We start from the raw sequence: 11,681 nt of genomic DNA, 5'->3' as shown, positions 1-11,681 counted from the left end.
ATACTCCAGCAACCTAAAGAGTAGATACCATTCCACTTTGGTGAATGAGTACACCATGGCCCACAAAGGTGGGGTGGTTTGCCCACAAGATCACAGTGAGTAAACAGCTGAGCTTCAATCAGCCCAGGGCTGTTCCATTCCAAAATCAGCGACCTTCATCACGAGGGTTACAAGGCTGCCCCACAGGAGGCTGAATGATCCCAGTACCTCTTGCGGGGCCTCATCCTGGAACGTGGTGGGAGAGGAGGCAGAAAAACTAGGTTGGGGAAGAAGACAGGCAGGCCCTAAGAAAACCTCCAAAAGGAACATAGAGTGGGATTAAGGGCGGGATGCATGCCCAAAGAAAAAACGGCATCTTAGAATTTATACATCGCCGCACACCACTAAACAGGCCCGCAACCACCCAGGCTCCAGCCCTGCGGCGCTGCCAACCAGACCCCTCCCCTGGACCCAACCCTGCCACACCCCAAGTCTTGCCTTTCTAATCCATTCTCTCGGTCCTCATCTGCTCCAGTCTCGCAACTGCGCTCCATTGGTCGAGCCTGAGGCAGCATGGCGGCGCCCATGTAACCCCGTCCGTGCCGCGAAAGGGACAGTGGCCGTGGCGCCGGCCCCGCGGTGTCACAAGTCACGATGCTGAGGACGGCGTGGAGGGCTCTGAGGTCACTTCGGACCCAGGCAGTGGCCCAGGCCCCAGTCCTTGGGCTGCCAGACGGAGCGTGTGCCCGGCCGCCCTCCCGCCAGTGGACCCTTCCCTGTACTCGAGGTGAGGCGCTGAGAAGAGGGGCAATGCAATGAGGGAAGTGGGGTTAGACGGAGGTAGAGGATACGGGAGAAGAGCAGCGGCAGGATGAGGGGAAAAGGCCGGTGGGCGGGGAATAAGTGAGACGAGGTGAGAGAGGCGTGGGGCAGCGGGGTGCGGACGAAATGGGGCGGCGATAAGGCGCCGAGACGCAAAGACCATGCAGGAGGGGTAATACGGAGAGCACAGAAAGGAATGGAGGCTGGACTAGTTAAGGAGCTGGGCCTCAGCCCTCTCTCTTCTGCGTAGGTGTCATCCTCCAGGCCGTTCGCGGATATGCCGCGCGGAAACCAGGTAGGAGCTCTCGGGTGGGACTTCGGCAGAGAGGCACTTCCTGGAGGGGCGCCGGGTGGCCAAAGGGACGGAGGTGGCTAGTTAAAACCACTTGATGGAGTGGGCAGACGCGTTGGCCAGAGGTCCTGAGCAGAAGACCCCCACGTCCGCCTTGCCTCCAGGCTGTAGCCTGAAGCCTTTCTGGGGTGGGGAGAGAGGTCGGGGGAGGGTAGGAGCTGGAGCTTGCGGACCGGCTTTGAGTGAGAATGGGCTAGCCCGAGGGAAAGCGTGCTGGCACCACCCAGGCCTACGTAGAGTATAGAGGTAGACGCTTTGTGTCTGCCCTTCTGTGGTGGAGGCCTTGGTTTCCCATTCCAAGGCCGTCTGCACAGTGGGAAGATCTCTTTTCCTCGGTAAATGATATTGGGAAAGTTACTTCCTCTTTCTCTGAGTCTCATTCTGAAACGATTGTAAAAGTATCTATTTAAAAGAATCGTTGTTAGGATTCAGTGCTAACACGAAGAGAGTGTTTTTCACACTGGGTGCAAAACATGTATATATTAGCATTTATTGCTGTGATTTGCATAGTGGCAGAGCGGGGTTGGGCTGGAGAGGACCAGTTGATCTCCCTCGTGCCTCTCCCTCACCTCCCAGGGAATATGATACACACGAAGGCTGAGGGTTTCCTATATGTGGTCTTTGTTTGGTGCTTACTATGCCCTAAAGCTTGGGTTCCCTCCTCAATGCCCTTATTTCATTCATGCTGTCAGCCAGCAAGTGCTGGTTGAGTGTCAGTTTTCCATGAGCCCATGGACCGGACCAGGGGATTTGAAGAGTCGTCCACAAAACGACCCATCCTAGTGGCGAATCTAAAGTGGTGTGAGAGGGAAAAACACAGTATGGGACCTTAGGAAAGGTGATCCACTCCCAGTATGCAATATCAAGACAGTTGCCTGTAGGGTTTGCAAAGGAGAGGCTGAGCCCAGAGATCTCTAGTGCCTTGCTTGAGGCCCTGGGTGTCTGTGACAGAGTTGGTGAGAAAAACCAGGACAGGGAGCATGGGCAGTGAGAGTTGACTCTGGGTGTTTTCTCTCCCCACACTTGACAGTCCAGCCCCTCCAAGAAGATGACCCACCCCCTTCCACGCTGCTCAAAGACTACCAGAACATTCCTGGAATTGAGAAGTAAGCAGAAAGAAATCTCTTTTATGAGGCAGGGGGCTGTAAGAGGATTGGGGAGGAAAGAGGGAAGACCGTGGTTTCGAGGCCTGGCCCGCTGTATCTGAAGCTTGATGGTAGAATCTGGCGAGAACTACTGAAGCCCAGGCTTGCTGAGGGGCAGCAGGGTCAGAATGGAGTTCATGGAGCTTAACTGCTTGCCTTTTTTCCTACTGTGGTTCAGATAGAAGGAGGCAACATGCCTCATGGGTCTTTGTGAGATCTCTCATCTCTTGAAACTCACAAAAGCCCTGTGAGAAAAGAATTAGTGTCCCCATTTTATGGATTAGTAATGTCTGCCCAATATCACAGAGCTCCTGGCATGCAGGGCTGAAAGACACCAAAGCCCGGATCCTTCTGCCCAGCCCCTGCCCTATACAGCCAGAGCTGGCCAGTCCCTTCTGCTATACCGTGTGACAGGAGGAAAAAAACAATGATTATAGAATCAAAATGTCTCAAGACAGACTGACCCATATTCCAGCTGAAATAAAAATCCTCCCTTTGCCCTCCCTGTGAGGACCTTGGAACACTCCAGCTAAGAGCCCCAATTTTGTGCAGTTATCACATCATTCCATATTCTCAGCACAGCAGATCAGATTCCTGCTGACTTTGAATCCCTGAGAAAGGGCTCTCCACTTCCACAGAGACACTTTTGTTATAAAAGAAATTTTCAATCATTCTTGCTTTTCAAATGAAAACAGAAACAACATTGATTCCCTTTTCCCCTCTCCCCCACACCTGTCTCTCATTGCTGTGCTTTTCCCCACAGGTTTGACGACGTCGTGAGAAGACTCTTGTCTTTAGAAATGGCAAACCAGGTGAGTGACGTGTGCCAGACCTCAGCCTCTCCCAGTCCTCTTCTCTGGGACTCCCTCTTACCGTGGTAACACCTCCATCCCGTGCCTCTCAACTTAAAACAGCATTGGGCACCTGGGTGGCTCAGTGGGTTAAGCCACTCCCTTCAGCTCAGGTCATGATCTCAGGGTCCTGGGATCAAGTCCCACATCGGGCTCTCTGCTCAGCAGGGAGCCTGCTTCCCTCTCTCTCTGCCTGCCTCTCCATCTACTTGTGATTTCTCTCTGTCAAATAAATAAATAAAATCTTAAAAAAAAAAAAAAAAAAAACTGAGTTAAAACAGCATTTATCCCACTGTAATTCCAGGTCCACTTGTCCATCCCCCAGAACAGGCCTCTCCAGGGCAGGGATGCTCTTGTTCTCTCACTGTATCCCTAGCCCCCAGCCCCCAACAAACCACTTATCCCTAGCCCCCAACACCCAACTGAGTAGATACTCAGGAATGATCTAATGCCTGAATGAATGAGCACAGTTTGAGCACTCTCCTCTAACAAGCTGTGTCACCTGCCATTGGCCTTGGGCTTATCCAGACGTCGATAGCCATGTGCTGACAAAGGCCATGTCCTGATGAACAGAGTGAAGCCACGTGCAAAGCTTTATGGCCTCATTTCCATGACTGCACCCAGGGCCTTTGAGGTATTTGGCTATTTCTTAGGAGAGGGCAGATCTCACAGATTCTCTGTCTCTATCTTCAACAGAAGGAGAAGCTAAAAATCAAGCAACAGCAACTGATGAACAAGGTCGTGGCAAACCCTGAGGACACCAGCTCCCTGGAGGCTCGAAGTTGGTCAGGGGGTCCTTGGGGAGAGGGAGTGCAGGGGAGTCTGCTAGCTAGCACTCGATCCAGGTCCCTTCTCTACAAGGGCACCAGGTATTAGACGTGGCCTGATGAAGCAAGAGACAAGAAGGACCCAGGACAATGAAAACTGTCCACCAGGACGCAGGAGTCAGCTCCCAGGTCCCTCCTCACACCTCTCTTGTGAGCTTAGGCAAGTCTCAGGAACCAGACCTTGTCTGGGTCTCTCTCTACCCTGCTGCTAAGGTGGTACGAAGGACCAGGTGGTCAGGGCCCAGGTTCCACCTCACCCTACAATGCTCCCAAAACTCATTGTGTTTACGGAAGGGCCTGCTGTAGTGAGAGCGTCTCCTTGGGGCCACCTTCTGCTTCTGCCTTTGCCCCCATCTTTGTAGTTCAGGAAGGAATCAAACAAGAGGCTGCCCAAGGACAGATATTGTGGGGCTTTAGGAGAGGAGTGGGAGCTGATAATTCTGAAAACTCATCAGTGAAAACAGAGCTAAGGGTGGCAGCTGGAAGAGGAGAGGCAAGGAGTGGACCCTTGTCGGTTCTGGAACCTGATCTTCCTGCATTGGCTAGGACAGCCAGCGCAGTGGTGAATCATTAAGAATGAGAGCATGTATCATAGGCTAATTCCTGAATTTGACAGGAGTGCTCTGAAGTTTTGCTATTAAGAATGCTATTTGCTATGGTCTGGGGAGGACACCTTTAAAAGATTAAGGAACATTCCTTCTTTAGGCTTTAGCTTTCTGAAAGGAAGATAATCCAAAGTCTTCTGAGCACTTGACATTCAGAGTGCTTTGGGAATTGTGGAGAGCTGCACCAGAGCATTGGGGATTGTTACTCCGAGAGGTCTTAAAACATAACCCAGGCCCTGGCCCTTCCTTCCTCTGTGCCAGCTCTCAGCCTCTGTGGTTTGTGGTTTCAGTTGTTGCCCTGACTGTCAAGATCCGCAATTATGAAGAGCACATGCAGAAACACCGAAAGGTAAGCCTTGGTTATCGCTCATGGCTAAGACCAGCAGAGTCTGAGAGGTCATGGGCTCTGGGTGCAGGGAAGCAGCTGGAGAAACCGAGTGGCTAGAGCACCAGGGTGCCCGACCCTCAGGTCCAGTAGGCCAGACATTTCCCTCCTGCCTCCAGTGGGAAATGGGAGCCTTACAGTGCTTCAGTGAGTGTCACCCATGGTCCAGAAAACCAACTTCAGGACACGGCCGCAATGTCTGGCACATGGTGGGTGCTCAGTAAATATTTTTTGAATATTCTTGGACTCGGTTCAAATTCTCAGCTTTGTTATTTCCACTGACCAGACGTGTGACTTTGGGGAAGTTACTTTATGGACCCAAGCCTCAGTTTTCCTGTTCGTAAGTAAAGTGGGGATCATAACAGTACCTGCTGACAGGATTGCAAGAACTACATAAATAATAAAGCGCCAGCATGGTCATGTGAAGTACTAGGCCTGTGCTGAGGACTTCCCGTGCCTCAGCTCATTTAACTCTTGTAACTATCCTCCTCTTCCATTTTACAGAGGAATGATACAGGCATGAGGTGATTGACTTATCCTCAAGGCACAGCACTGGGAAATGATGTGCTAGGACTTGAAATAGGTGGTCTTGCTCCAGGGCCCATTCCTTTTTTTATTTTTAATTAACATATAAGGTATTATTTGCTTCAGGGGTACAAGTCTGAATCATCACGCTTACACAATTCATAGCACTCACCATAGCACATTCCCTCCCCAGTGTCCATCATCCAGCTACCCTCTCCCTAGCCCCCACCCCCCAGCAACCCTCAGTTTGTTTCCTGAGGTTTGTCTCCCTCCCAATCCCATTTTGTTTCATTTTTTTCCTTCCCTATCCCCCCACGACCCTCTGCCTTGCCTCTCAAATTCCTCATATCAGGCAGATCATATGATAATTGTCTTTTTCTGATTGACTTGACTTATTTCACTCAGCATAATACCCTCTAGTTCCATCCACGTCATTGCAAATGGCAAGATTTCAGGTTTTTGATGGTTTTTGCATAGTTTTCCATTATATATAAATACTTCATCTTCTTTATCTATTCATCTGTTGATGGACATTTAGGCTTTTTCCATAGTTTGGCTACTGTGGACATTGCTGCTATAAACATTTGGGTGCATGTGCCCCTTCGGATCACTACGTTTGCATCTTTAGGGTAAATACCCAGTAGTGCGATTGCTGTGTCGTAGGGTAGCTCTATTTTGAACTTTTTGAGGAACCTCCATGCTGTTTTCCAGGGTAGCTGCACCAGCTTGCATTCCCACCAGCAGTGGAGGAGGGTTCCTCTTTCTCTGCATCCTCGCAGGGCCCGTACTCTTAACCACGATGCCATACCCCAGCACAGCACTGGGCACGGTGCTGCTGTAATTGGGCAACTGCAGGTTTTTTTTTAACAAATGCACCTTTGTAAATCCAGACGTCCCAGCACCGTGCAGGGGTGGCACTCGGTGGTCCATGGAGCCGCCTGAGCCTGCTCTTTGGAGATGAGATTTTTGTTCATTTGGAGTGTGGGACAGCAGCCCCACTGCAGAGGTCCCTCATCGAGGAATCCAAGATGGCCTACCCACCCCAGCTGACAGTTGGCCAAAGTCTGGGGAGGCTGAGCAGGGAGTGTAGGGGAAAGAGCATGAGATTTGGAGTGAAACCTGTAGATGCAGATTCAAGACCTGACTTCACAGAAGGTCCCTGCCCTGTACAGATCTAGGACATTCTATGAATCAGGTGACATCTTTGAGCCTTTCTTTTTCCCCATCTATAAAATGGGAATAACAGTGACAATACCTCCCACAGAATTACACTAATATTTGCATCAGATTGTCAGGAGGATTCAGTGAGATGATGAGATGACCGTCCTTTGTTACCGTAAAGTGGCACACCACTCACTTATAGAATACTAAAGGTAATGTGCCACCTCTCTCACAGGACAAAACCCACAAGCGCTATCTGCTGATGAGCATCGACCAGAGGAAAAAGATGCTCAAAACCCTCCGTAAGACCAACTACAGTGTATTTGAGAAGACATGCAAGGAACTGGGGATAGAGTACACCCTCCCTCCTCTGTACAACCGGAAACCCCACCGACGCTTGGCAGCCAAGAAGGCCCTGTGCATTCGGGTACAAGTCAGAATTGTTGCTTTGGTTGGCCCCACTGTGGGACGGTGGTGGAGAGAGCAGCAGGGAGGGTTGTCTGTTCCTGCATGAGGCATGGAACTGGCCCCCAGTCCCCAAGGAGGCTCACAGGCCATCATTCCCATGGAGGAAGTCTGGCGTGCCCACCCAGGGAGGTCTGTGCCCATCCCACCTGCTCTATGCCTGAGGTTTTACATGGGATTACAGTTTCTTCTGCTCCCTTTCATCCCCAGGTCTTCCAAGAGACCCAAAAGCTCAAGAAGCAGAAAAGGGCCTTAAAAGCTAAAGCAGCAGCAGCCCGGAAACAAGGCCAGAAGAACCCAGAGAGTCCTTCCAAACCTGAACCAGAGCCAGTGAAAGAAAACCAATAAACTTTATTATAGAGTTATGTCTTTCTGCCTTAAAGGATAATAGGAGAGAAGGTGGTACTGCTCTGTGTAGCCTGAGGAGGAGGAGGAATTCGTTCTTCCATTCAGCTTGTCGGAGGCAGGGCATCTGCCCTCACACACCAGAGGACACATTCTCACAACACACCTCACACACACTCACATAAACAGCTCCCTGCGGTCCAGGTGATGTTCCCAAGGAGGTGAGACTGAGCACCCAGTCACACCAAGGAAGTGTGGCCGGCTGGCTGCTGGGTGAGGCCAGCTGTAGGAGCTGCCTTTGGGACTGGGCCCCAAAGGATGAGTTCAAGTTCACCAGGTAAAAACGGGGTGGGAAGGCATCCAGGCAGAAGGCACTGCAAGTGCAAAGGCAAGGAAGTCAGCAGGTGTGTGCCGTGTTCAAGGAGCACTGGGAATGGGAAATGAAGCTTGACCAGTAAGCTGAACCTGGGCGGTGAGAGGCTTGATGTACTGGCTACCCTCTAGGGAGTGGGGAGACAGTTATGGTTTAAAACTGAAGGAGTAATGACAGCACCAAGTCTGTTTTAGATGGTTAAGCAACAGCACTGTGAAGGGTAGATGGGAGGGGGAGACACTCAGAGCAATTTATTGTTTTGGGGTCAGGGTACTGGTGCTCAAATTGAGAATCTGCTAGAAGCTACAAGTCCTATCCCTAAGAAAGTGCAAATGCAAAACATTCTTTATAAATTCTGGGAGTTATGGATACCCCTTTTCCTGCAAAACTCACGGATTCACACCAAGTGAAATGTCAAGGCCTTGATGTCTGAGTATGATTGGCCTGTCCGAAGAACTCAAGGAAGACCGTGCGTGTAAAACTGAACAAAGAGAGGAGTAGGAAGAGAGGTCAGAGGCAAGAGCAGACACCAGATAATAGAGAGTTTTCTGGGTTTATTAGTCTGCTCAGGCTGCCAATAAGAACCGTAAACTGGCTTAAACAACAGAAACTTCCTTAAAGTTCTGGAAGCTAGGAAGTCCAAGACCTAGGTGCTGGTCAATTTGGTTTCTGGTGAGGAATCTTCCTGGCTTGCAGAATGTCGCTTTCTATGTCCTCACACGCAAGGGGAGGGGAAAAAAAGATATTTTCCTTTTACAAGGGCACTAACCACATTGTGAGGACCCTACCTTCATGACCTCATCTAATTCGTTACCTCCTAAACACTCCACCACCAAATACCATAATGTTGGGGCTTAGAGCTTTGATAATATGAATTTGGGGAGGTATACAAACATTCAGTCCACAACAGTGGGGAGAAAACTTTGGGCTTCATTCTGAGAAGGAAAGCCAAAATGGGGGAAGGTGTGTTAAAGGGACATCCAAAGAATGGTAGGAAACTTAGATCCAGGACTGCAGCAAGACCTGAGGTAGAGACAGGTTTAGGGGTTAGGTTTAGATGGTGATTGAAGCCATGGGTGTGAGTAAAATTGCCCAGGGAGGGAGTGTAAGCAAAGAAAGGGCCGTGTCAGGATGGTAAGGATGCTCTTGGGACATAGAGGGACTCAGGAGCAGCTGAGAGCCCCAGGGGGAGTGGTGAGTGAAGTGAGGATAGAATAGAGCCTGGTTTCGTACAGAATCAGAAGTGAGATGAGAGGCTCAGAACTGTAAACTTGATGTTCAGATGTCACCTCCAGGAACAGTGGGGAAGGCCCTTTAAGGGGCAGGACTTTAAGTAGACACAGCTGCATGGAGAGCCTATGGCTGGGGCGGTGGGGGGAGCAGGTGCCATCATTTAGGGGGACCAGTAGAGAAGGTGAGAAAAGGGGCACCCTGGAACAGGCCCTACAGGAAAGGCATCGTAAGTGCTGCCTTAGGCACAATATCTCATCTCCTGAGAGCCACCTTCCTCACCCATCCACCCCATATTGGCATGATTATCTTCATTTCACCATGTGAGCACTCAGGCTCAGAGGTTAGGTAACTTGTCCAAGTTCACACAGCTGGTTAGAAACAGGCCTAGGGGGCGCCTGGGTGGCTCAGTGGGTTGGGCGTCTGCCTTCGGCTCGGGTCATGATTCCAGGGACCAGGGATCGAGCCCCACATCGGGCTCTCTGCTTAGCAGGGAGCCTGTTTCCCTTCTCTCTCTGCCTGCTTGTGATCTCTGTGAAATAAATGAATGAAATCTTAAAAAAAAAAAAAGAAAAGAAAAGAAACGGGCCTAGGAATCCAGGCCAAATCTGTCTTCACTCCAAGCCTGTGTTCTGCTCATTATACCACACTAGCTAGGGCAAAAAAATGACTTGAGTCACCATGGGAGGATTTGGTACTATAGCATACTAAAATGCCTTTAGCAATCAGGCAGGTTAATGCATGAAGGCCAAGTTTAAGATAGTGATGCTAAATTGCTTGATACATTCCTATCCTAGTTCTTGTCCCTGTTGAAAATGGGGAGACCAGAGAAAATCAAATCAAAGCCTTGAACCATCAGCTTTCAACTACTGTATAGCAGCTAATGCTGAGATGTTAGCTAAGGAGGAGCAAGTCTCCATGGTAAAGCAGTTTGAGTGGGATGGAGAGAGCTGAATCCTAGCTGTGGTGAGTTAGGGAGTGAAGATGTTAAGGAAATACAGGCTGTGACTGTAGACTACTCAAAAACTTGGCTGGGGGGGGGCGCCTGGGTGGCTCAGTGGTTTAAGCCTCTGCCTTCGGCTCACGTCATGATCTCAGGGTCCTGGGATCGAGCCCCACATCGGGCTCTCTGCTCAGCGGGGAGCCTGCTTCCCCCTCTCTCTCTGCCTGCCTCTCTGCCTACTTGTGATCTCTCTCTATCAAATAAATAAATAAAAATCCTTTAAAAAATAAAAAATAAAAAAAATTTAAAAACTTGGCTGGGAAGGAAAGGGGGCCAGAGGAGGTGTAGGAACGATAAGATTAGCAAATGTCAGAGCAAAACTGTGGAGATAGGTGTGGTTAGGAGGAGGGGGTAATGTTTCATTGAGGGGACAAAGCTGATGAGGTAGATGAGTTCAGCTGGATTAGAGAGCAATGAGGGAGTGCAGAAGTCTCTAGAAAGTTAGTTGGAGGAGCACCTTATTGGCTCCGTCTGCTAAGCATTCAGCTCTTGAGCTCAGGAGTGTGAGTTCACATTCCACACTGAACATGGAGCCTACATGAAGAAATAATAATAAATAGAAAGATAGTTGGGAGTCTGAGTGGAGAGTCTTGATTGCCATGTTGAGGCATTTAAACTGTGATCTGGCAAACAGCTGGGAGCCCTTGAAGAAAAGCCTCATATTGACAATGGCAACTGCTGGAATTTAGCCTAGCAGCCAGTGCTGGGGGTGGAGAGAAAGGACCAGTAACATGGAGGAACATACTAACGCAGGCAGTAAAAGAAATGAAGAGATAAATGTGAGAACGATCTTAAAGGAAAATGCAGAAGTAGTGACTGGTAACGAACAGTACCCAGGGAAACAAAGTTGGAAGCCAATGCTCAGATTTCACGGCTGGGGGGAAAAGATATTTCGTGGGTTTTAGAAATACTGAAATTTACAGCAATGGTTGCTCATCAAAGTAAAAATGTACAGCAGATGATAAGAGTGATGCTGGAGCTCAAGGTGCGGGTGAAGTACAGGGTCGACGCCCTCAAAGTAGAGAAGCAGGTGGGAGGCGTGCTCAACAACGTGAAAGAGACTTCGGAGAAGCCTCAGCACGCGTCCTCCCGGAGCAGGACAGACAAGACCAGGCCTGGCTTGCTTCACCCCAAGTAGCTTTTAGGAAGGACACTCAAAACTCAAGGACGTCCGGCCCTTCCCGCGTTCAAAAGAAAAGTCCGTTATCACTTCACTCAGTGCCTTCATGGCACTTTGCGTATCTCCTGGATTCCCGTCTGCACCCACGTGGCTCGCGCCTCCACGTTCCATGCGGGGGAAGGCCGCCCTCAAACACCTGCTCAAAGTCGCAGGGCTAGGAAGGGGCTCAGCCACCATCCCACTCCAGGTCCGGCCACCCTGAGGCCGCTCGGAAGTTCTGCTCTGGCCTTCCTCGTTATCTGGCGGAGGAACGCGGGTCGGGAGAACGAACTAAGCCACGGCCGCTCCCCACCGCCCGCGCTGTAGGGAAAATAACCGAAGAGCCGAGGACGCAACCTACCTCGGAGGCCGCTGCCGCCCGCCCAATCAGCGTCCGCCTCGGGCGCCTTCCAACAAACGGTCCTCTGATTGGCGTCCTCTGCCAGCCGCCGCG

General features: G+C 50.4%; 1 protein-coding gene across 2 annotated transcripts; it reads left to right on the top strand.

Annotated features, from left to right (window-relative positions):
* The first annotated feature begins 525 nt into the window (after positions 1-525).
* MRPS15 (mitochondrial ribosomal protein S15) lies at positions 526-7,478 on the top strand. 2 transcript variants are annotated; one of them, XM_044237818.1, is made up of 8 exons: positions 526-766; positions 1,052-1,096; positions 2,184-2,259; positions 3,062-3,110; positions 3,846-3,930; positions 4,872-4,930; positions 6,888-7,079; positions 7,328-7,478. In XM_044237818.1, exons 1-8 carry the CDS (start codon positions 634-636, stop codon positions 7,463-7,465), a joined length of 777 nt encoding a protein of 258 aa, XP_044093753.1. In that variant the 5' UTR covers positions 526-633; the 3' UTR covers positions 7,466-7,478. The 2 variants fall into 2 exon arrangements, with proteins under 2 accessions (XP_044093753.1, XP_044093754.1); XM_044237819.1 differs by lacking the exon at positions 1,052-1,096.
* Positions 7,479-11,681: the final 4,203 nt, after the last annotated feature.

The sequence above is a fragment of the Neovison vison genome, chromosome 2, assembly GCF_020171115.1.
Source record: "Neovison vison isolate M4711 chromosome 2, ASM_NN_V1, whole genome shotgun sequence".
Lineage (NCBI taxonomy): Eukaryota > Metazoa > Chordata > Mammalia > Carnivora > Mustelidae > Neogale > Neogale vison.
The sequence above is the reverse complement of the archived record's forward strand: the minus strand, read 5'-3'. Positions and strand labels throughout refer to the sequence as shown.

Coding starts and splice junctions, on each gene's coding strand:
- MRPS15 (XM_044237818.1), top strand. CDS start 634: ATGCTGAGGACGGCGTGGAGGGCTCTGAGGTCACTTCGGACCCAGGCA. Junction 767..1,051: donor GACCCTTCCCTGTACTCGAG/GTGAGGCGCTGA, acceptor TCTTCTGCGTAG/GTGTCATCCTCCAGGCCGTT. Junction 3,111..3,845: donor CTTTAGAAATGGCAAACCAG/GTGAGTGACGTG, acceptor TATCTTCAACAG/AAGGAGAAGCTAAAAATCAA.